Here is a 25,942-nt window from a genome sequence, read left to right on the forward strand (position 1 = left end):
GAAGATTGTCCTTTGGGAATCAAAACTCTCAAAACCAGACTCCTGAAGATTCTGAGATGCCCTCTGTATTGAAGGATTGTAAAACATTTGAACAACAAACTTTTCCAGCTGCTCCAACAGCACACAGCACCAAAAAAAGGGTACAGACAGGAGACAGAGGGCAGAATAGCCTCCAAAGGATGGCAGAGCAGCTTCCACAAGCCCAACTCCAAATTCAACAAACACACAGGATATAAAAGCCCACAAAAGCTCAGGAGCCTCAATTCTGCAAACACCGGGTAGCGATGCCTCCTGCACAGGACCACCCACCGCCCCAGGACGCGTGTGTGAGCAGCACTACCCCAGCCGGGTTTTGCTGTTTGTGGAGGAGCCCCGCAGCTGCAGCGGCTTTTAGCAGACATCAGCATCTCTCCGCTCCCCAGCGCCTGTTCCTGCAAGGGAGGATGGCCCCTCCAGCCCCCCGGGGTTCAGCATCTGCATCCACGGTTGCTGCGTTACCCGTTGGCCAAAGTCCGTGAACAAACTAGTCTGAGAAGGTCAAGCAGCACGTCGTCACTTTGCTACAGATTTATTTCCGTGTGAATTAATGAAAGAGTACGCACAATTCCAGAAAAAAAAAATCTTTTATAGGCCCATAATCCTTCTTTCACAGTACAACGCAACAGTAAAGGATTTAGTCAGTGTAAACAGAAGGTCCAATAGTGATCATCAGCTATCACAGATCAGCTGCACAAACACCACAACGACGGAGTTAATGCCATTACCACACAAATCGACAGTACTAGTACAAATCATAACTTTACCTACAATGTTTTTTCATGTGCAAAAACCATGAAAATTCAATTTACAGAAGAAGGGCACCTTCTCTAAATCTTCATGGGAGCTGTAAACTGCCTCCTTGCGGCTGTCTTATCTATTTGGCAAAAGGTCTCAGGGCCTGATTCTCCAAGGTACCCTTAACTTCATCTGCAGCACACAAGCCATCAGGGCTCTGCATCTGAAAACCAGGCACTCGTGTATTCTCTGCTGCAGCAGGACAAAGAAAATAATCAGCTGAGGATGAATCTGAGTCATTTATTAAATCACTCCTGAATTTCAGCTTAGATTCACTCATTCACCAAGACTATTCAAAACAGTCCTGGTTATATTACGTACAGACCATAAGAGTTCACAGGTAACCCATAAAATCATCGTTTGTTAACTTTTTTTTTTTTCTTTAATGTACTAAGTGAACTGCCACTGGTGTCAAAAGGTGAGGCTTAAGCTAATGTGTTGGCAAGCTTAAAGACAGTGGATAAATTATTGAAGTCAAAGGGTCGGGGAAAGACAGAAATGCTACCAAGGCTACGGTAAAACGTTACGCTGTGGCAACCTCGCAGTGCTTGGCTGCAGATTTGCACCTCAGCTCTGGGATCACCTCAGACCTGGGGGTCGCCCGGGAGGGAGCCCTGCGCTGCCCTTGCGCTGCGCCGGCGCACGGGGCCTGCCGCGGGGCCGCGGGCTTCCAGGGGAGGGGGCAGAACCGTCCTGCGCCTCCGCCTGCACCAACGCCGGCTTTGTAAATTGAATTCATAGTCAGATTATACAGGAAAAAACAAGAGGCAGTTATTTATCATACCTCTTTAAAAAGACAAAACAAACAAAAAACAGGATGTAGAAGTGATGCAGTAAACCTAAAGTCAACAGGTACCTGCTTTTTTTTTTACCTTTTTTTTTTTTTTTTTTTAAACACATGAAGTTAAGTTACAGACATTATATAAAATGCACACTTTATGGAATTCCTGCATAGCAGGAAACAAAGAGGCTAGCGCTAATCCAACAGCTACGTTAACAGCGAGACTGCCATTTACCGGTGCAAGGAAGATACCCTATCTATACATAAACAGAGCGTTACCCCCCTTCCAGAGGAGTCCTATGGCAACACTTACACATTTTGTCCAGAAGGAAAATGAAAACATTTTCTTGGGGATAAACTGCCAAAATAATTAATTTCACATCCGTAAATTTAAGGCAATGTTACATAGACCTGAGAAAATGAAAAAAAAAAAAAAAGTTTAAATTTATTTTCTCAACTATATATATACACTCAAAATTTCAGTATTTCCTGTCTCCTCCAACTCTCAGGTGGTGCTGGGGAAAACAGCCACGGGGAAACTGCTCTGAGGTCTCAGGGTCGGATCCTGAGCGATGCAGAGTTTGTTCCACAGAACGCTAATGGGAGCTGTGAGTACTCGGACTCACACGGCTCTTTTTCATATACTCTCTTTTTAAACACCTCTGTTTAAGCCCTCTGGAGAGGGTTAACTCCAGAACAGGCCTGTAGTGCACTGGTAACCCTGAAAGGTTTGTACAGCAAAACTGCAGCTAAAATAGACAATAAAATTACATACAGTAAATTTCTGTGATTCCCCCGTTTCAGGAGAAAAAGAAGGATGTCAGGATTAACAATTTCACTGCACCTTTAGCTACTCCTGTAACTACAGAGTAAATCCTTTAACACTAGTGCGAAATCGCAAATTGTTCTGTGCTTTTCCTTGGAAAATAAAAATGAAAATAACAAAAGTAAAATCAACTCACAAACATTTCTCATTAAACAGTGAGAGACACGAGAGAGATCAGGTGGGGATTACAGACACACAGCATGCTAAGGAGTTATTAAACAAAGTGCAATGATTTTAGACTATACAGGAGGACGGACGGACAACTCCCCTTCAGTACCACCTAGGTGCTCAATACCTCTGGAGAGGTCCGGAGGTACCGTGTCAATCTGTAGCCGTAAAGCTTGTGTTTGAGGTTGGCTGGACTCCACGGCCCCACGTGCAACTGCGGTAGCTCTGCACGTCTCAGCTCTGTCTGTGACCGCCAGAGAAGGGATTTGCTTGCACAAAGAAACGGTCGCTTCCCAAACGTGAAATTTAGTTGAGGCTTTGATGGCTGGTTCTAGAAAGCTGCTTGAGCCACAGCGGAAAGATGGACTCAGCCCTAAAATCTGTGCATGCCTGGTGTAGTTTCTGTGGGGTCACCTTCTCCTAAACATGACTACAGACACAGCCCATCCCTGCCTCCTGCTCCCACCCGTGCAGCCAGACACGCGCAGTCCTTGCTATCAGCCCTGGCCAGTGCCTGCCGTTATCCCGGCACAGCAGGGCTGGGGAAGAGGGTCACTAAGAGGCAGAAAGTCTCTAGGTCCCAGCTCAGGTTCCCACAAAGTGAACAAGTTTATCACCGGCTGCTGGCCAGCAAGAGGGCCTGTGGGCAGATTTTTCACTGATATTTCACATGTGACTATTCAAAGGTCAGAGACAAGAAGGAGAAAAAAATAAACCAAAACAAACAAACAAAAAAATCACAAACCAAAACAATCCTCATCTGACTAGAAAGCGATTTCCACTGCTCGCCAGCACCTCCCTACCCTCTTCTCCCAGGCTCAAAGGATGAACAGGGAGTCAGCTCCTTTACTTACCCTGCTGGGAACTAAACCCTTCGTCAAACCACACATTAAAGAAGCTCACTGTGTGCAAAAGACTCTTACGCTAAAACAGTTCCACCCTACACAGTGCAGTCAACACAGTTTTTAACTTAAATTTGCAGCTTCTTCTTTACAAGTGCTTGGCAGAGAATATTTATATTCTTCTGACACCATATAAATAATATTTATACAGCTTAGACATTTTGAGACATGCATTAGACTTTAGGTAGTACATATTTCTTGATCATATACGCAAATATTACTGTCAATTAAACCAAGCAACCTTATGCTGGACCATGTCTTGCGTTATCCAGGATGTTTGATGGCGGCTCCGAATCGTCCATGGGAAGGACCAGGCGCGTTCCCCGGATTACGAGTTCATGGTCCCCAAAAGCAAGCTCCCGATCGAGCGCGTCTTCAGAGCTGTTTCCCACGAACCGCCGCGACGTGCCGCTGGATGCGACGGAGTCGGTGTTGACAGTGGAATCCCCATAGGTCAGGCTGATGTCCCCGTCGTTCAAAATGAGGTCAGAGTCATCGTCCTTCAGCTGCTCTTGATTCTGGGCAACAAACAGGAGGAAAGCGCTGTTTAACTCTGCCTGAATAGCTGTGTTTGAAATCACACAGTGGTGGTGAATGAGCAGATAGAGGCACCAGATCACAGACTCTCCTGCACGCAACCATAACCAGATGTGCCACACACACCTCTCTGAGCCCAGGAGACTTGCACAACATACTAACTTCTCTGCAGACTGCCTCTCTCAACTCTTCTTTCTGATGCCACAACCAGGTATGCGGGGAATGCAGTTTTGAGTGGCCTTGACTGGACTAAAATACCTGTGACCACAGGAATCACATCGCTGACCCAACAGAGCCATCGCTGTTTTGTGCAGGGAACTTGATGCTGATACTTTGCGGGCAGGACAAGAAAACCCCTTGTTAATGGAAAGCTGCTGCTGCAAGGGGCTCCTGGGCATGGCAATGCCCCGAATGCTGCAGCCCTGCCGAGAGCCGTGCAGCACCAGCCACCTGCAGAGCCACAGTAGGTCAAACGTGACCAGCAAACCCAGCTCCTCAAAGAGCATGGGTGCACACAGGGTCTGCGGTGGTGGTGGAAGGGGTCGCTGCCTACAGGGTCTCCAAAGCTCCCTGCCCCTCTGGGCTGCTCAGGCAAGGGCTCTTTACCATTTCAGGAGAAAATCAGCCCCAGTTCAGATGCTGGCATCCTTTTCGGTTGCAAGTGATACAGCTGAAGGGACTGCAGGAACAGCTCAGCTGCAAGGCTGGAAGAAAGCAGGGGATGGGGAAATTTTGTGTCCTCCCAGCTGGACCTGAGGAAGGACACCTGTGACAGCTTCTTTGAGCCAGTCACTGAGGAATCACCATGAATACACCACAAGTCCCTTCATGACCAAATGGTCAGCTGGAAAAGCAAATGGTCAGGGAAATTAGCTCATCCATCAGCACCAGTATCTGACCTTCTCCCAGGCTCCCAGCTCAACACTGCACAGCAGCACCCAAAAGCTATGCAGAAACGTGAACGTCTCAAACACCACCAACACTGCAACAGAAAGGACACTGCTGGACTCACTTCGTACGCCTGAGGACTCGTCAGGCACCGGGCAACAGGCCCACAGCACCCCGGGAGCGTGGTCGTCAGAGGAGGACCGCTGTGCGTCAGCAGAGGCTTTAGATAGCTACAGAGAGGGTTAAGGAAGAAAGAGGAATAGGGCCACGTCGGTAAGTCGAGGGGTGGGATGCAGTGGCAAGGGACTCGGTGTCTCAAGGAAATCACAGGAAGGAAAGAAACACAAATCCCTGGAAGCGTAAAAATTATAGGGATGAGCAATGTGAATGCAACCAAACAGTGGGACATGAGCGGACCAGGACGCAGTCCCAGTTAGAAAAGGCTTAGCAGCATCACTTGTCCATCATCCTGTGCCTCTCAGCCTGGCAAATCACTCCTCCACTAATTCATGGCAAAGCATTTGCAAGGAGCAAGAGGCACAGCTCTAGCGAGAGGGCTACAAATGAGAAGACCCCCTGCCTTCCTGCCCGCCTGCGACAGGGATCGAGGACTCCCTGGGCTCCCAGCCTTGGAGAGCCCAGCTTTGAACTGAGCTACTGCTGCATTCCCAGTTAATGGCAGGTGGAAATGGCCATTTCTCGCAGCCACAGACACGAGAAGGCACAAATCAAAAATCAGCAGTGTGACAGGAAAGCAAATGCTGACTCCTCTGCTAAGCCAGGAGCAAGTCATGCTCCAAGTCAACGGAGTAGCTCGGGCAGATGGGATTTGGCATGGCACGCACCGACCACCACTCAAGGATACTTGTGATCGAAGTTGTACCACATGCGGAAGAGCCAGGCGCTTTCTGCCTTCGTACTCCTCCTCTCGCTCTCTGGGACGCCCTGTGGGAGAGCAAAACATTAAGCAGCAGCAGGGCAATGTGCCACAACCCGCACCAGGGCCAGGAGCCCCCACGGGGCACTGGGTTATGCCCAGGGGGACATAAGAAGACACACGCTTTCCCACTGCCTCTTCAGAAGAAACCTGTGGGCTGCAGCGATTATAAAGACATTAACACCACGACAGGCTGAAGGTGCTTCCAGCACCACACTCTGCATTTAGCAGTGTACAACAGCCTTAAGGAGGTGGTATCAAGGCACAGAGTGACTATTTTGCTGCTAGAGCCTTCCAGTTTCTGGCCCCAATGTCTAAAGTGCCTCAGAGCCAGCGGCTGCATCCAGATATCACATTTAATAGTGACTGACAGGTCCAACCTCCATCAAATTTCGCCTGAGATTTTTGTATGCAAATAACCATGTGTTATGGGGACTCCTGGCTTCCTTCTAGTCAGAGAAAAAATATAAAACTGTTTGGAGGGGACTAGGAATACAATTACATATTTCACAGAAATTTGGCTTTAAGATTTATGGCTCTGGGCTGCCTTTAGCATTTGACACTTTCTCTCCAGGAGGTGAACAGCCCAATAAATGGCTCTGAATAAAATGAACCTCCAAGGTACAGAACCCACACCGAGATCAAGTAGAGCCACAGCAAGACTGGGCTGCAGATGCACAAACAAGACAGCTCGGGGCTGCCAGGCAAAAAACCTCCCACTGCCCCAGGGCTCCAGCATTTATCTCAGCGTGGTTGGTGGTTCCTGGGCTGCCACATAACTACCCACAGGAAATGTGGGGACAAAAGAGAGGTTGAGGGTACCCACGGGTAAAAGTGGGACAGAAGATGCTACATGAAATGAGTCAGTAAATGGCATTTCTGTATGGCCCTGGATGCTGGGATGAGGCAGAGAGTCTCCGTGTCATGCACCTTTGGTATTTATTTCAAACCCAGCAAGGGAGAGACCAAATCTATTACAGCTGTAATGTGGACTGACTAAACAGTCCAGCGTTACTTCCAACTGAATAAAAACAAGCCTCATTATAAACACAGAGAGCACAGAAAAGCCATGACTCCCACTGACTGCAAAATCTTTCACCAGAGGAGCTAAAAACCCTCCTACAGCTGGAAGGGAGCAGAGCACAGACAGGAATTCACAGGGCCTCCGATGTAACCCCTGCACCGACAAGCACAGCGCAAATTCCTCTACAGAGGCTGCCCAGCGGCGCCGCACTCACCACATTCTCCTGATCCGCATCCACACCGACTCTGCGGAGGAGAAAATGAGCACAGGGTTAGGACAAGCAATGCCAGGTGGGTAGGCACCGTGGTTCAGGGGGAAGGATGCAATCTTCCTCTTGTTTCTTAAAACTGAGCACCTTAAACCTAAGAGTGGGACAAGAGGGAGGACATGCTGCGCCAGGAGAGCCCCACGCACGCCGCACTCACCGGATATTCAGGCAGGACAGCATGGCCGTGGTACCCCCACCGAAAACCCACACCGTAAAGAAGACGATGAGGAGCGTTGTGCTGAACATCATCTGCCGGGCGTAGGTGGCCGTGTCACGGATGGCCAAGGCGAACGCCATGGCTCCTCGCAGCCCTGCCGGGGAAGGGACGGCAAAGGAGCTGTGTTAGCCCATGACATGGGCAGCCACCCCCACCAGAGGCTTCTCCACCTAGGATTTACACCACGCTGCCCTAGGTGCGGTCCTGTCCCTCTGAGGGGACATCTGTCACTGGAGGAGAGCACAATGCTTTAACAATGATGACTTCAGGGCATATGCTATGAAAGCCTGGGTCATCACCACTTTTTCCCAGGCCAGAGGGAAACCCTCCTCCTGCCCCACACCATGCACTCAAGTGCAGGGCAGGAGGAGCTCATTCCTATGTCTCAAAACCAAGGCATTCACAGCACCGAGCCTAAGGGAGCCCTTTCCTGCCCAGCCTCTTCTCCAGATGTTGCACGTAAGAGATTTAGGGTTCAATAAGGAATATTTCCAGGCACTCGGCAGCAAGGAATTGCAGATAGGCCACATGGTCGGAGGCAAGGATCCGATAACGTACCAGCAAACATCATCATATGCTGCAAATTCGTTCCAATCTTATTTCTTCTCCCCAAATTCAATAAAAATGACAGTGGGTAAATATTGGCAGCTCTTCCTAGGAAGATAGCAAGCTGTATTTGCACACGTTAAGGAAATTTCTCTTCCTATGTCTCCCATCGCATCCCACCTCTGCACACAGAGCCAATTTCTACTGCCTTATGAAAACGCTGGTCCTCTGGATACAAAGATAATAACCCAGCTCTGAGTGCTACAGCATGCTGCTGCCTCACCAAAGCAAATTACACACTGCAATTCAGGAATATCATACAGAGCGAAGCACAAATGAACATGGGAAATGATGAGAGGGCACGTTAGATGAGTGAGAGGAGAGAAAAACCACCATTTCCCGCTGTATGATCTCCCCTGCAGGTCCTTTTTCCACCCCAAGAATTATTTGTCCTCTGCAAAGCTCAAGTTATCACAGCTACCACAACCCCTCTGACATTCCCCAGCATGCCACACTTCACAGCTGGGTTTGAAGCTTTAAGCCAAGTCCCGTTCCCAAAGATTATTCAGCAAAATGAAAGCAGCAGCAGTTGAGAAGGGGGAAAAAAACCCTAATACTCTCTGTTTTCATAGCCTGTGAGATACAAGAATCACCAGCTCCTTCCAATTGCTTTTTATCTTTGAAGCTGTGTCTTTTAATACAGAACCCAGATGGCAAAAATAATCCTGGAGCCAGTATTCAGCACAGCCTTGAATAATATGGAAAATTCTTCCAGCTTTTATGTTCTTTCCTGAACATCATGCATTTGCATAAGAGATGTATTTCATGATCTCTCTCATGAATGAGCTATTTCATCAGCGAGTTAGCCAGCTCCTACTGAAGAGGCACAGCACAAAATTTCAATCTAACCACCGAAACTGCTCTTCACTCCCTTCACCCCACTGCAACCCCACAAAAGCTCATCAGGGAAATCCAGCAGACCCTGCTGCAAATCCACGCACCAGCACTGGCAAAGGTACCGACATTTTATTTATTGGTAAAAACCTGCTTCAGTGCAGGGAAAGGGTGAGCACTAATCTGCGCATCTGAACTGCCTTCCCTGTGATATGAAAAAAATTCCTTCAAAATCCTTGTTTTTCTGAGACATACCAGGGCCAATAGCTTGCTTCCATTAGCATCAGCCTGCAGAAGGGGAAATCCTTTCTCATTACATCATTCAGAGGCATCTACTGTAGCTTTAACCTCGTTATTTGATGAAACAGGAAAAAAAAAAAAAAAAGAGCTTCTTTCAGGGTCAAGCAGATGGAATAGCAGAGAAAAGAGGAAATAAACGGCTATTCCAGGCGGTCCCCATTTGCAAAGCCACTCCTGGTGCCACGCTACCATGTGACAAAGCCTGGTGCTTCAGCACCATGTTCACATGAAACTCCGAGTCCCTGCAGCAGCTGATTCAAATACCCATGAAAGGAGACAAGACAGGGGGAAGAAAAAAAAACAAAAACAGAAAAGCTGGGAAAAGAATCTCCATCTTCTTAAAATAACCAGCAAAGGCACTGCTACACAGAAGAAATCCCCTTTTAAAAATAAAGCTAGACTGACTGAAGAAATACCCCACCTATTTGAATGAAAAATACAAATTGCGAATGAGGCACCTCTTCTTTTCTTTTTTTGTCTTATAAAATGGGCTCCAAAGGATACGAAAGCCCCCACCACGAAGGTAGGGTTAAAGACATGGTTCTGGAAGGTGAACAGCGCAAGTCCCATGTAGGAGAAGATGAAGTTTTCTGCCAAGAAATTCAGAAGCTCAAACAACTGAAAAACAAATTAGAAGCGAGTTAGACATAACATAGATTTAACAAGAAAAACATGTTAGCCCATCCATCACGCAATGAATACTTCTGCAGAAGCAACCCTAGTAAAATCCATCTGTAGAAAGACAGATGCACTTAATTTTGGCTAGCGGGAAGGAAAAAATATTGAATTGAAATCCAGAGAGGTTGAAGGGAGCTGAGGAGCTCTCACCTGCTTGGTTCTGTGTTGGGACTCTGTAGATAAGTTGTTATAGGTATAATGGGCCTGCGTGATCCCACAGAAGAGTACAGCCACCACACCTGGGGAGCAGAGCATCACGTTAGACTCCTGGTCATGAAAATGGAGCTGAGCTGCACCCTAGTAGTGCAGGGGACTTAATGCAATAACCCCAGAACCCAGAATAACTAGATTTCTGAAAGCAGAGGGAGAGCCCTGGCTGCAGTCGATACTGGGAGAAACAAAACTCAACAGGCCCATTATCCCTGCAGATCTCCGTCCTAGACGCAGGGCTGTGCTGGAGCTTGCCTGTAAAGCCACATGCTTCAGCCAGCAGGAATGTGCTCCAGGACATCAAGAAGAACAAGCCGGTCTCCAGCAACGGGAACTCCCGAAGCTTGGTGAACTTGGTGACGTTGCAAATGGTTAAGGACAATTTGGAGAGAAACTGTAGGTTGAGAGCGTATCAAATCCAGTTGTGTATCGCAGCAACACGACACAGCCTGCCCCTAACAAGGCTACGGCACTGCCTTTCATTAATTTTAATTTAGGCAAAAAATCATGGAACACTGCATCTGGGTGAGATGCAGCGCAGCAAAAAAAGAAGCTGTTACGCAAACACTTGGGAAAAAACAACAAAAAGGATATTAAAGCTGTCACAACTCCAGTAGCTGCTCCCATTGCAAAAGATCCACTGAATATCCCCAGGAAGATCCCGATGGACTTGAACATCGCTGTGACATCAAATGTATGGCTGTTGTCGCCTGCCGGCTGGTACGCAACAATTGAACTGGAAGAGGGAGGAAAAACACACACAAGAACAAAGCATTCCTTAGTCTGGAGGGAGATGCACCTCTGCGGTGCTACATGAGCTTGGCTACACCTGCTGCAAACACCAAGCCTAAGAAAAGAGGGAGACAAAACCCAAGTCCCACGCTGCAACCCCTCCGCGTTCACAGCACACAGCAGCAGCGTGCTTGCCCTGTCCCGGGAGTTTGGGATCCTCTTTGCTCCCATTTCACTTTCTGCGGCACAGCCACCCCTCCTAGGCAAGGCTCTGCATTTGCTCCTTCTAGACATTAGAGAGCATCGGACCAAAGCCCGTCTCTTGCATGATCTCCTGCAAATAGATTTGCTAGGCAAGAGTCCTTCATTTATGATGGTATTTTGGGGGTCTGACATCAGCTTTCTATAAAGTCAGGCACTCTGGGACCACAAAGCATTCGAGTGGGAAGCCTACAATTCTCTATTGACTCCAGAGAGGCAGCTCATGCGAATACCCCCTGGAGAACTGTAAGTTATGCTGTTTTACCACATTTAAAGTGCACTGCATTCATTTTGCACTGCTCCGAGTTCTGAAGTGAAATATTGCAGGGTAGCAAGGCAAACAGAACACTGCTGGTTCACCAGAGCAATGCTATTATCTTCATCCACCAAACTTCAACAGACCTTTGTGAGGAGAGGGCAGATAGGTCTGCCACGCTGATCCCATCTCTGAATCTGCCCCCTCTTAACTCCTGGGCCTTGCACCAGCCATTCCACTGTTTCACTTGGAAAGGCTGAGATATGGGGTCCCCTATCCATCTCCTAAATCCCATTTTAATAACAATTCTTACACCACTTTCTTCGATGCAAACTTACCGAAAACATTAACTTCCTAGTTAGCAATCCCTCAGCTGGCTCTTTGGAGTTGAACTTTACACATTTGCTGTTCAACCTCCTGAGCTTTGCTGGAATGGAAAGTTACCGCCCCACGCACACATCCTGCAGCTCTCCCCTAACTACACACCACCATTTTTCTGCAACACAAATGACAATCCTCCCCTTTCCAACACATCACGGGTCACTTCCCCTGCTAAATTTCCCTGCTTTTGATACATTTCATTTTTCTGCATTGCCTTTTGCCTTGCAAGCTGCAGGTTTAATTTCTTTCATCAATCCCATCTTCTACTTCCCATTCACCAATGTGCTCTTATTCTGGGGTTTGGAGTTTTTATAAATCCAGGCTGGTTTCATTTCTGCTCCATAACCAACTGTTTGGATGTTGGGTTTGTGTTTTAACCCACTACAGTTTTCCTTCTGATTTTACTTCTTGCATCACTAGTAAGACGTTACTGCCAGCTGCCCTTTGTGTGCTTTATTTCCCTTGCCCCTGCAGCTCCCTGCGGCATTTAGCCCCTGTGAAACCTCCCTTCAGAAGAAGCAGGTAGAGACTCTGCGGCTGCATTTACCGCCCTGCTCATGAACCGCAGCCCCGGCACCTCGCTGCCCACCGGCTTTCGGTTCTGGGTTCAATTCCCCTTCATCCTGCCACCAGTTCCCTGCCACCAAGCCAGGCCAGGCCAGGCTAGCACAAGGCAGGAACAGAAAGGTATGGATCCTGCTCCCCAAGCACAGGAACAGACGTTTGTCTGGGACTGAAAGCGGGGAGGAGAGGAGCCCTGGGGGGCACCAAGCTCCTGGGAGCACCTGTCCCTGGCTCCTCGTCCTCCTCCAGCGCGGGGACGGTGCCCACAGCGCTCGCTTTCACCATGTGCAAGGAGCTGGCAGCACTTCTCGGGGTGATCACCGAACCCGTGTAACTTGGCCGGCCGCAGCTGGAGCCCCCTTCACGCCTTGGGACGAGGCAGCACCAGCTGGCACCCAGGCAGCAGCTCCTCCCTCCACACAGCCCACCCGCCCAGAAACGCCCGATTCCCCATCTTCCCAACTCACCCCTGCATCTCCTAGCTGGGGAGCAGGTCTTCTGCTTGCGGGAGCAGAACTGTCCTCACACAGTTCCCCCATTTATGCCTCTGCTGAGAAATGGGCAAATGCCAAACTAAATTTAAAAAAGGGGAACCATAAACAGGAGCTCTGGACCGCTCTCGGAGGAGCTCTCCTCCCTGGAACAAGAGGCCCTCGTGTCCTCCTTCCACCCAAGAGGTGGTTGTGTCCAGGAGACTGGAGGCTGTCCTTGAGATACCTGCACCAAGCGATACCCCCTGTGCTCACCAGGTATGCCTTATGCTGCTTTTGGTGACCATGAAGACAAAGACCACGGCAAGCTTTAAAACAGGTACTGGTTAGCTGCTGAGAAGCCCTTGGGAAGTCAGCATGCTGCTGGGCCAGCCTGCACAAAAGCCTTGCAGCAAAATAACTGCTGACTGCAGCTCGGAGCTGCGGTTTTGGTGCAAATTATCTTATTTCAGGGAAGGAACAGGATAGAACTCAGCTTGTGGAAAGAGGACGGCAGGAAATCAGAGCAACATCTATGAAGCTGGTACTGAAACAGTGCAAGAGGCAAATCACCACGCACGGTGCAGTCGCCTACGTGTGCGGAGATCCACCACAAATGTCGCTACTCTGATGCGGAACCCATCCACTCCCACCCAGAACCTCCCAGCAGAGGCTGGAAGACCCCGTTTCCTCCCCACTCAGGATCACTTCTTAAACACAGCCTGGCTATGCAGCGTTTACTCTTGAACCAGTGGTGACACATCCAGCATAAAAACCAAAGCAAGCAATACAGTTCCAGAAACCTCAACAGAAACATTCAATTCAGTAAATACAACTCATGCGGGCGGCGATACACAGCTCACAATATGTTACTTGCTGCCTCCACCACAGTAAAACCCACGCAACCAGCACGCCGGAGTGACAAGTATTCCAGAAATATTTTCTGCATTAGTCTTAGCTATACGTTAACCTGTCACCATTGCAGATATTCTGTATTTCCAAACAAGTTCCCGTGATGACAACACAGTGAAAACGCAGATAAAATACGTCCTACATGCAGAGGACATAAAATACTAAAGAATATAAAACATTCTTTAGGAAGCCAGCAAGTTTCCCATGTGTTCAGTCCAGGCTAAAAACTCCAGCTGTAATAAATACCATCTTCTTGATGCATGGGAAGTGGGGAGAGAAAGGAAATAGCTGTTTTACCAACTATTTACACCTAAACAAAAGCAGGTATTTGTGGATAGGAAGGAAGACAGGTAGGAGCAAAGCCATCAGCAAAGAGTTTCAGTGGGATTCTGCGGCTGAAAAGCAGACACGATGCTTCTCCCGTTTCAGAGGGAAATAACTTCCTTCTGGCTGGGTCAACCAGCCATAGAAGCAAAACAAAACCATCCATCATGCCGGGGGAAGTTGTAAGGACAACGTGCAATCCTAAGCTGCAGTCTGCAATGAGGAGAGGCATCAGAAGGTCACTACAGCTTTTGGGGACGCTTAATGTGGAAATCTGCTCTTGCAAACACCGATGCTCCTATTTACAGGAGCAAGGCCAAGTGGCTCCCCCCAATGCCTGACATATAACATACATAACAATTAAAAATAAAAACAGAACACACTTACGAAGACAGCACTATGGCAACGGCATCATTGAGGACGCTTTCGCCAAAGAGAAGGGCATACAGCTCAACATCAACCTGGAGTTCATGGAATATGGCAAGAACAGTCACTGACAAATAGAAAAATAGAGAGACATTCAAAAAGGTGCCGTTATTTTGGTGTAATCAAAGGCAAAACATCCCTTTTTAGAAAGCTGCCTTCCTGCACGCCTGTGCCACTCTGCTGCCATGGTGCCAGCCGCCCCCCAGGCTCACTTTGATAGTCTTCCTTCTGCCCTTTCAGATTTGGATTTGCTTTATCATTTCCCTCCTCCTCCCTTTACTAAAATACATCCTGGGCGTTAGGTCTATTGAGTCTTTAGTAGACAGACATGAGCAAACTCTGCTCTGAGCTTCCTGAGGGTCTCAGCTCGTGGGCTGGACCACTGGACCATGCTGACACAAGCAACCCAGCTTTTGGGATGCCATTACCTTGGAGCATCAGGGAAAGCCTTCCTGCACCTGCAGAAGGCCAGGAGGATGCAGACTTGTCCAGAATGATGGCTGTCTTTTCCTTCCATCCCTGATGCTCCAAGAGAAATCCTTGGATTCAACACAGGTTGACACACTGGAAGTGCCACTGTTAGCATTTCAGACCTAACTGGAGAAAGCCAGGCATTGCTTCAAATCCCACATAGGGGTTTCTTGTGATTTACAGCCACATGGTAGAGATCAGAGCACCCTCAAGCCCTTCTGCGATCCAGCAGCTCCAAAAAGATAATGAAAATGCAGCAGGTTTTGCATATCAGCCTTGTAGAAACATCACAACACCTAAAGTAAGCAAGATGTAACACATGGCGCATCGTGCACAGCTCAGGCTGCTGTGGAGGGCTGAGCTAATTCCAATCAACTTCTGTGGAAGTCCTTTAGAACAGCATTCAAGGACTCATCTGTGCACACTGAAGGGGGTTTAAGCCATTTATGCACAGGAAAATGCTCCATTTTTACCTGTGAAATCTTCTTGTTCCTATTTCGAAGCCTAAAGAAGAGACATGACGCCAACAGCTCATCTGCAGCATTTCTAAGCATTACTTCTACCTATGGTCCTTGCCCGGCCTCTGCCCATCTGCCATCAGATCTACCTCACCGCCATCACATCTGCAAGGTGCTCCCGGCTTCACAAACATGCCCCACTCTCGATGTCAACACCCCGGCAAGGTTACGGGGAGGACGCTCAACCTCACAGCCACGTGGGAACAGCTCCCTACTAAAGGAACCAGTGGCCTGAACGCAAGCCCACCCAAGACACGTTTGGAGAAGCTGGGAAATCATTTTACCTTATTTTTTAAGTTTTTGTTTGGTTTGTTGGTTTAGTTCGGTTTTTTTAAATAAAAATAGGTGCAGTAATAGCCATACCAGTACCTGGCAAATCTTAGGGAAAAATAAAAAATAAATCATTAGAAACTCATGGGGAATGCACATCTCGCCTCTCACCTGGCAGACAGATGTGGCTACTGCCAAGTTATGCTGCAGTTTATGTTCTGCAGCTTATTCTTGCATATATGCCTATATATACAGTGCTCCTCATTTTGCCTTTGAAAACAGAAACGACTCATTGTTAAGATGAGCAGGTAAAAGTCCCAACTCATCTGGAAATGACAGCCACTGGCACTTGGCTTATCCTGGTGCGCAATCTCTCCCTTCCATGTAAAACTGACCAATATCTGTATGTAAAAAGATCCCCCAAAGCTACTGTAACATGTGGGGGGTGCAGGGGACAATGCTGGCAACCCCCAGTCCCACCACGCTGCTCTCAAACGTAGCAGCCAGGCTGCAAAGGGAGAAATTCAGGCCCTGTTCAGCAAAGGGCAGGAGGAAGGAGAGGCCTTTCCGTAGACCTGTGTTTTTAGGTGAAGCTGGAACATGCAAATAAACAGCTACCATGTAAAAGTAATCATGAATGAAGTGAAATTCAGTTGGACAAGGCATGGTTTTCATAGTTTTGATTTACAGAGTGCTTCAGCAAGCCAAGCTGTCACTGCTGTCCTCAGTACTGCTCGTTAAGATCAGTTTTCAATTAGATCAGCACCTTCCAAAATCCCACCTGAACGGAAGAGGAAGGAAATCAGCTAAACTAAACCTGTCAGCTGAACCCTCCCCGTGTTACAGATCTTGTTCTGCATCAGCCGTTGACTCAGGATGGCAGTGGACCTGTCCCAAAACCCAGCAAAGTCAAGAAAGAGACTGCTGGGACTTCACTGCAAACAAAGAATTAGGAAGCAGAGGTTTGGAAGGTATAATACACGTAACTGGAAGGAAATAAGAAAGCATGGAGACAAATTTGACCTCTAGGATATTGCAAATGAACCCCAAAATTCAGAAAAAGGGAACTTACACAGGGTTCAGACTTTCTTCCCCTCTTCACCACAACTCAAAACAGAACAAAGAGGTAAAATGAGGGAGAAAATAACCATCTAACATACCTGGGTCAGTTGCTGACACGATGGCACCGAACAGGAGGCAGTCGGTGAAGTAGAAGTCTCCCCCAAGCTGCCCAGTGACCTTCATCAGCGCCACACAGCCATACACGACAGAGCTGGTGATTAGAAGAGGCAATTACTCATCTCTGCAGTGAATGAGAACGATATTCAAATGGGCTCAATTCCCCTGAATTTGCCAGATTAGCCCCTAAAGTTATCCAAACGCCGGAACGCTGAAGAACTGTACTGGATGAGCTGGGCCTGGTGAAACCCCAGAGCCACGGTCTCGGAGGCGAGTGCTGGACCACACACACCAAAGCACCCACCGCACCGGACCACAAACACAGCACAGTGAGGAACCGCGACCGAAACTCGTCCACAAGTGTTACACGGCTAAAGAAAAGCAGCAGCCAGGCTTGTGGGGTCTCGTGATCACTTTGCAGCATTCCACATTAACACATTTCAGTGGGATGACCTTGGTCTGACTTTGAAATAGCCAAAACTTTCAGTGAGGAATAGATAATGCAGATGCTGAGTTTGCTTGAATGCACCAGACTCTCCAGTGGAAAACACCCTGCACCAGCCTGCGGGGCACTATTCAGAGCAGGAACCATCTAGCTCCCTCTGCATACAGGGATAAATATCTGAAACATAATCTGTGCTTGCTAGGCACCTGCTTACAGCAAGTGTCTGGCACGCAAGGACAGGGACACGCATTTACGGTCCTGCCCCTCCTGCCTCTCACACTTGTTAGGGCTGTGCTTTCAATAACTTGAAGTTACTGCCTGTATTTTCAAGCCAGCCTTCAGAGAAGCACGAACTCTCCTTGCCATGTATATAACTATTCCGTATGGTATGCTGAAAAAGTACTGTGCAATTAGACAGCAATCACCCTGTCCACACAGTGAAAGCTTGGACAGCAAATAGTATTATTTGCTGCTGCTGAGCAGTGGTAGCAGAGAGCCTGTGTGATCTTTCAGGGCTGGGATTAGCAGCTGCAGATCCAGGCTCAGAGCACTGCCTCCGAGCACAGCTTGGAAGAAGCACCACGGAAGAACCAGACCAGCTCCGACTACTCACCCGATCACCACGCAGGAAATGGCAGTGCCAAGAAAAGCGTACGCTAGGATGGATCCCAAGTTTCTGAAGAAGTGCCTCTAGAAGGAGGACAACAAAAAAAAAACCAAAACTAAAACCCACCTGAATTTTATTTTGCTAACAATTTATTTCAAGCCTGCACAGGCACCCACGCAGCTTGCACCTAGCTCAAACACCACAAGCTGGACAAGCATGGCAGGACGGTGCCCAGCACAACAGCATACACCGACGGACCAGCAGATGTTAATGCAGCATTTTTTTAAGGAACATATCACTTTCTTGAACCCGTGTATTTAATAAGGTGCTGTTCCAAGTCCTGGGAACTGATTTCCTAACCCTGCAGCACTCCTCCTTCCCTCTCCCGCAAGCTAAACAGCACCATTTTCCTCTCCTTCCAAATCAGCATTTCAGAGAGCTGCTGCTTTCTAAAACCTTCCCACCCTCCTACATGTTTTGAAAGTAAGGATGGCTGAAATGGCCCAGCTGACCTCAAAAACCCCTGGGCAAACCCATGCTGGAAATGGCTGAAGTCACTGACCCTTCCCAGGACAAAGGGACGAGGGACGGATGAGACTGACTGGGGCACTCTCCACCCTGCGTCCTACAATCCTGCATGCACTCGGGAAAACCATACCCAGCTCCGCAGCCTTGCCCTGCTGAGCAAGCATTAAGGCACTCCCGAGTATTAAAAATGCTCTGGAGGCAGAGGAACTAAAAACGTAGGCGCTGTAAAGGCACGTACCCTTTTCAAGCTGTAGCCTGCATAAAATATAATTGGAGGAAGCAAGATGTTGAAAAATACTTCAGGATCAAAAGTCACCTGTTAAGATAGAAAAAAAAACAAAAACAAAAAACCCACAGTAAAATGGTTTGTTAAGACTTTGCAAGACAAAACACAAGTAAAAATGTCATATAAAATATATGGAGGGAACCCTGTACCCCCACCAGACAAAATGCTGTCACGTGAACGCTGAGGATGTGTCCAGGATCTTTGGGCAACACAGCTCAGAGTCTACACAGCTTAAATTAAGATCAGCTAAAACTAGAGTTTCATTACATTGTGTTCGACTTTTAATTTACAGCCAATCACAATCTGAACAAATAAAATAAAATAAAATAAAATAACTTAATCCAGCAGATACAGGACCTGTCCCCATTGAAGGAGTGGGGAGCATCGCTCACCTCTCCAGTCACCAACTCCCTTACCTTTCTCAGCATCTCATTATCCTGGACATTATTGAGCTCCTGGGCGCTGATTTCCCCCTTCAGGGTGTACTCATAGTACTTTCCGCTGACGTTCACCAGCAGCGTGGCAGGACTGGTCTGCACTTGGCAGCTCAGCGTCACGTTGTTGACGTCGCTGGGGACGTGGATGCCGTAGCGCAGGACCACGCCGACCAGGACCCCTGGGGAGGGACACGCATCAGTGAGACGAGCCACGTAAACTCCCGGGACAATCCCTCTGAGCACAGATGGAGCATGAGGCACACCAGGACCCTGACCCTCTGCTCAGCTGCCGAGTACAGCCACCACCCAAATAACTGCCTGAATGAAATTAAACCATCCGCATCCTCCCATCAGCCATGCAAATGCTCTGTGCTCATGCAGGCTTTTTAACACTGGGCACAGACCAGTCCTGAAGGCTTTTAATTACCCAGCAATCAGCGAGACCCTCCCTGTAGTGCAGCAAATAGCCAACATTGAGGGCACGCTGGTTTTCTTAAGGCGAGCACCCTGGCATTGCTGCACATAGCTGGGGACCTGGGCAAGGCACTGCTCATGTGTGCCCAAACTACGCATGTTGCACCTGGAAACCTGACGGCATCATATTTTGCCCCTACAGAAATATGTTAAACGCTTCATTTTTGTAGGGGATCAAAAAAGGTACCAAGCAACCATCACAAGCGCTTTGAGGATGGTGAGCATCCTTCCTAAGACACTGCAGCACCGTACAGCCTCCTCCCACACCAGGGAGCTTTCGCAGCACGTAGCAGCGATCCCCATTTTATAAAAACCACGGAAGTTTCCCACTCCAGGCCAACCACCCAGGTCTGCTCCCCACCCCCTGCAAGCTTCAGCTCTGCGCCATGAGCAATAGCTCCAGGGCAGCCCCAAGGGCCAACACTGCCTCTGGCTCTGCTGCTGTGCAGGAGTATCGTGGGGTTAATTTGCAAGTCAGCAGTTTATATGGCACTTCATGTTTGCAGCACAGCTGATGAGCTGCACTGTGAGGTCTCGCATCCAGATTAATGGCATTCACACAGTGCAGGCTCCTCCGGCTCCTTCTCACCCACACGGTGTGCCAAGTGCTCTCCTGGCAGAACTTTTTGACATCTGCAGGCTGGCGAGGAGGGATGTCCCACAAGACACCTTTCCACATAGCCTTCAGCACGAAAGGGTTTGGAAACTCCTCGATTAAGGCAGCGCTGAGCCACCACAGAAATCCTGGATCTTAACCCCATCTATGAACCACACATTTATAAAAAGATTTCAGACACGTGGGAACTAAACAGAGACCGCAACAGTCGGAAGGCTTCTCTATTTACCTCCCAGGACGCTCCTGCTTTTTTACTCTTGCCTTAATTAAGATCTTGCTCTGCGCTTTCCTACAGGCAGGGCACAACCCCGACTGAAGGGAACTCCAAATTCTTCCTCCGCTGCCATCTCATGGGAGCAGAGCCTGGGCAGGAGCTCTGCCATGGCCGGGCGGGAGACAGCAGGACCCCGGCACATACAGCATCCCCTGCAGCCGGTTCCCAGTCTGCTGCTTGTTTTTTGCCTTCTCTTCCCTTGACCAGTTTTCCAGGACGAGGTTTGCTCGTTTTGCCAATGGCCAGAACAAACATCCCCACCTCCGGTCCCAGGGGATGTCATGCACAGCAGGGCCACCCAAGCACACATCCAGGCCACGAGCAGAGGCAGAAGAATTGGCTGCAGACTCACCGCTGCTAACCCATCACACTGGTGACACAAACGGCTCCTCTCAGGGACCAGGCTGACAGACCCGGGAGCTGCACCCAAAACGCAGCCCCTGCTCAAATACAGCACTTCTGCAGCACAGCTCAGCTGCTCTCGCAAAGCTACCAATGCTTTTAAGCCATATACAGTCGACCATGTGCTCACCACATGCTTTGGGCTTTACCCTGCACTGCACCGTTGGCACAGAATCGCCCTGGCGGCAGCAGCAAAGCTCCCTCTCAGAGCACAGCCAGGCACGGTCAGCTCCAGCTCCAGCAAGGAGAGCTGCTTCAGGGAACGTCGCGCTGTGCAGAGCATCCGAGAGCTGCTTTCACACCGGCATCGCTAAGAAGGGACAGCAAAGAGGAATCCTTTTGCTTACTTTCCTGCTAGCCTCTTTGTTCCTGTGATCTTCCAGTGCTCCGGAAATAACAGTATGGAAATGAAGGCAAGGATGTCAAGAACACTGAGATGCCTGAGCATGTATTGACATGAGGATGTGGCGGGAGGGTGCACGGCACCTCAGCATCGGGACAAAACAACCAGGTTTCCTTTCACCCAGATGATGATGACCCCCAAGGTGCCATGGGAGACCAACAAAACTCTTCACTGGGACCAAGCAAACTTCAGAGGGTTATTTACATCTTTTATGACTATTAAGCAGCTTTAAACAGTTACAGTGAGAATTCAAATGAAAGGGAGGAAAGCCAGACTGGAGAGCTCATTTACTCTACCCTTGCAACTGCTGCTCCTCTCCGTGGAGCAGGCAGCACCAGGTACACAGCGCTCTGCAGCCTCCCAGAGCTACCTGAGCTGGCTTTTAAAAAGTCTTTTTTTTTTAAAAATGAAGTTGAATTAGAGCTTCACGTGGGAGTCAGAAACCTCCAGCAACAGCAGCAGCTGCCTGTCTTTTTCTCAGCTGGAAACCCATCCAGTGATCCCTTTAAATGCCCAGGCTCAGCATTTTGAGATAAGAGGCAGGAGGGACGGACGGATGGACAGACATTGCTGCTGGGAATTCTGAAAGGATCCTGACTCACCCGCCTCTCCACTCTTAATCCCCGTCCCAAAGCAGCACTACATCTGATAGCACGCCTGCTCATCCCCACCGTCTTGCTCACCCAGGCAGCTGCTCCCGGCCCCACATGCCAGCCGCAGCCGAATTCCCACTCTGGCCAGGAACAGGATACGGGACAAGGGGCGTGTAAACCTACAATATCTGCCAAGACCGCCGTGCTTGGGGCTCCAAGGAACAGGCATTTCACCTTGCCCAGTAACACGCTGCCTCTCCCTGAGCTCTCTGGACCTGGGTGGGGAAAGACACCCACATGCAAATACACATCCGCACAAAGAGCTCTTGGTGCGCGAACCGGCCAGCAATGTGCCAGCAGCTCCCCACGCAGAGATACCATCAGTTACTTACAGGAAAAGCATGCTGCCACTCTGCTTAAAGCAAATTACTCTGCTGACATTAAGATAACCCCACTACCAGCCCCTCCTGCCCACCTAACAATGCTTGCTGGAGGCACCTCGGACAAACCTGACTGGGATGACAAGGTTTTTTTCAGATGCCAAACCCAGTCCTGGGCTCAGGCTAGCTGGAACCAGCCCAGGACCACATAGGTCCTCCTGGTTCTGATGGTCTCTTAGGAAATGGATCAAACCCTGTTGGCGCTTGAAGGGCCATCCTAGCAGCAACCCGTGAACCACTCTGCCAGTATTGACATGCTTTTGCAGCCAGAAGTTTTACAAAACAGAGCCCTGGGAGGGAGCAGAGCAGAGGGAACCTGACACCGAGGAAGCTGCCAGCCGAAAGCCGCAAGGAGTAGAGAAGCTAAAGGCAAAGCTGGTAAATTGAGTTCTTTTATGCAAAGTGCAAGAGATTATTTTCATTGCATTTCTCCCAACTTCATTAAAAAGAACATAAGCCCATGGGCTTTATTTTTTTTTAGGTGTTGAACATCTCTGAAGGAAGGTTTTAAAGGAAGTCTAATATATTACCATTCAGGCACTTAAACAACAATGGAAGCACACAAGGATGCCCAGGTGAGCATTAATCTGGACACCAAAAGGAAAGAAAAATGTAGCAAGCAACTGAAGACATCCTGACAACAAGCAATTTAGATGTACGCATCCAGGGGCCAAGTGGGAACAAGTACAAGGAGACTAAACTTCTGGAGAAGCTCCTGCTGCATCCACCATCAGACCCCAAGAAGAACTGAAACAAGACTGTTCAATTAATCATCCTAAATGTTGAGTTCCTCAGATGTGGGAACCTCATTTTAAACACTGAAATGAAGCTTAGAGGCTACTAAACACCTATTTTCTGTCACCGTGAAATGACTCCAGCCTGTGCCGACAGTGTGATTTGTAAGATATAAATCCACCCAGAGCAAGAGCTTGTAATTTACAGTAAAAACACAGACACCAAGGAAACTCTGATGTGCTTCGGCAAGAAGAGATGCACGCAAAAGTTTTATTTGACTTAGTTGTTAGGGGTCTTTTTAATTAGAAAAAGACAAGCTTTTACAAATTGCTTCTCTTGCCCAGATTTCAGGGTCTGTTTTGCAGGCTGCCTGCTGCAGCACTTCCACATTTTCAGCGGACTTCCCCGGGGCTGAAAGCATCACAGGGGGCCAGGGACAGCAAAGCAGAAGCGGTACCTGCTCCACTCCCTGCAGCTTTTAAGTAGTCGCTGTAAAACAACAGCATCTCACCAGTTCTCAGGAAATTACACATCCCTTTTCCTACAGTAGCTCTCTCAACCTGAGAAGCAAATGCCAAAAGCCTTGATAGCCGGGAAAGACTTGGGATTTTCTGCATGACCAGACAGGTGACGTTACCGATTTCGCCAGCAATTCTCTAAGCACAGTCTGCAAAAGAGCAGACAGAAAAGATGAATTTTATGGATTGGCAGGAGACCAAAATGACCCAGGTATCCTCTGAGAACAAGGGGAGCACTCAGGTGGGTCAGGGAGAACAGAGGACCAGGAGGGAGAAAGCTCCTGGAGAAGAACAAGATTAAGGGCAAGTTTGAAAGCATGAAAGGAATAGAAAGTCCATGTGTCGGCGAGCTCCTGGGCAGCAGGAGAAGGAAGACCACCTGTGCTGGAAGCACGTGCTCCCACAGCACAGCTCCGGTCCCAGGGAGGTGACCACCCCTGCCCCGGGCAGGAGGCCAGCAATGCCTGCACCCGCCTCAGCGGTGGCTTGCAGGAATCTGAAGAGGCAGACCGGTATTTTGTGCCTCTGGGCTGACGCAAGTGTCTCCACCCCTTCGTTTGGAAGGACACTTCCAACTGACCGAAACATAGGATCACAAAAGCCAACGGCCCAAATGGGTCGAGTCCCAACCTTCAGAGCAAAGCTTTCTGCTGGGGGGGGGACGGACTCAGCCACATTGCTGCCCTGACCGAGCTGGGTCGCACATCACCCACAGCCAGCAAGGGCAAGGAGAGCACAGAGGAGAGACGCTAACCACAGCACTCAGCAGAAGATGGCTTTTCAGTCCTAAACTCAACAAATCTTGCCTAGATAAGGGTCCATGGCCATGTTAATCACTCACCCAGCACAGCTCCCAGTTGTACTTTGGTTGAACTCCAAGTCACGCTAGACAACACCGGCAGAGCCACGTATGGCATCTCTATGCAATGGTTCAGGCCACTTCACAAGGCCATGTCACCTCAGGAAGTCACAGGCCACTATTAAACTCCAGCCAGCTACAGACCTGCTCCCCCGACCCACGGCGTCGCTCCACTTGTGGGAACACACATGGGGCATCTCACCGTGAGGTCCTGTCACAGCGGGAGGAGGAACCCCAAAAGTAGGAGCTCGTGCGCACAGGTCCCCCGAGCGGCAGGACCTGAGGCTGCTGGCCCTGCAGGTCCCTGAGCACGGCAAAGGGTGGGAGTATCTCCCCTAATGGCCTTTCCACACTCTTCTTGGACAGTTTCTGCAAATTCAGGCACATAGGGTGGAAACGCAACCTCTGGCCCCAGCATGCGGGATGCAAGGCTCCTGACCAGCGCAAAGCCTGGTCGGTGCTGGCCCAAGTCCCCACTCTCAGCCCTAGAGCAGGTAAGCGGGTGACGCGGTGCCGGTGCGCGGTGACAGTTTCAAGGCCGCGTGGCAGGCGGTAGCCCCCGACCCCGCCAGCTTCACCCTGCAAGGCCGCCTGGGAAAAACCCAACCAGATCCTCACTGCCAGCGATTTCAGAGTAACGCTGCCCTCGAGAGCCCTCGATATCTAGAGTTTGGAAAACAACCAACCCTCCCTCCCAGATAACAGATAACAGTCAGCATGAGGCGGGACGGGACGTCTGGCTGCGGCTGGGAGGGGATGCGGCGTGTCCCCTCAGATCCCCGCAACCCTTCGCCCACACGGACCTCCACGCAACGAGCCCCGCCGCAGCCCCTCAGCATGGGGCCGCCAGGCGCCCAGGACGGGAGTGGTGGGACGCCAGTCCCCGCTGCCAGCGCCCACGCTCGCCGCATCCTCTGGCCGTCACGGGGCTGCCAGGGAAGGGGGCAAGAAGGGGCAGAGCCAGGCCCCGCCAGTGGAAGGGGACGGTGGTGCCGTGAAGGCGGGTGGCCGGGCACCAACCCAGGCGCTCCAGTTGGCCCAGCACGCAGCCGGCACTGGTTCGGCGGGGGTTCCCAGTGCCCAGGGCAGGGCGGGTTTCCACGGAGGGGGGAGCGGGGGGTGGGGGTGGGGGGCGTGCGTGGGGGTGCCCGCGCCCCTCACCGTAGATCATGGCGAGGCCGGTCTCGTGGAGGAAGCGGGCGCGGCGGTGCTTGAAGAGCCAGATGGTGAGGATGGTGAGGGTGAGCAGCAGGATGAAGACGAGCAGGTTGGCGCTGTCCTGCCGGTGGCTCTCCTCCGCCGCCTTCTCCGACACGATCTCCTCCTCCAGCGCCCCGGGACGCGCCGCCACCGCCTCCCCGCCCGCCGCCCCCCGCGCCCACAGCCCCGCCGCCGCCGCCGCCGCCAGCACCGGCCCCGGCCCCGCCATCGCCCCGGTACCGGCCGGGCCCCGCCGCCACCAGGAAGCGGCGCTGGGCGCAGGCGCTGCGGGGCGGGGACAGCGCCGCCGGGAGCCCGGATAGGGACGGGGCCGGGGCTGGCGGGCGGCTG

At 50.0% G+C, this 25,942-nt stretch overlaps 1 protein-coding gene across 1 annotated transcript; it reads right to left on the reverse strand.

Moving 5' to 3' along the window:
• Positions 1–552: 552 nt before the first annotated feature.
• On the reverse strand, positions 553–25,835 carry SLC9A6 (solute carrier family 9 member A6). The gene is made up of 16 exons (XM_064462945.1): positions 25,553–25,835; positions 19,057–19,256; positions 18,593–18,670; positions 17,833–17,909; positions 16,756–16,868; positions 14,298–14,403; positions 10,605–10,746; positions 10,266–10,371; positions 9,951–10,039; positions 9,627–9,740; positions 7,941–8,052; positions 7,323–7,476; positions 7,112–7,142; positions 5,802–5,881; positions 5,061–5,166; positions 553–4,029 (listed from the first exon to the last, which is right to left on the reverse strand). The coding sequence occupies exons 1-16, from the start codon at positions 25,818–25,820 to the stop codon at positions 3,754–3,756; spliced, it is 2,052 nt and encodes a 683-aa protein (XP_064319015.1). The 5' UTR covers positions 25,821–25,835; the 3' UTR covers positions 553–3,753.
• Positions 25,836–25,942: the final 107 nt, after the last annotated feature.

The sequence above is a fragment of the Phalacrocorax carbo genome, chromosome 11, assembly GCF_963921805.1.
Source record: "Phalacrocorax carbo chromosome 11, bPhaCar2.1, whole genome shotgun sequence".
Classification (NCBI taxonomy): domain Eukaryota; kingdom Metazoa; phylum Chordata; class Aves; order Suliformes; family Phalacrocoracidae; genus Phalacrocorax; species Phalacrocorax carbo.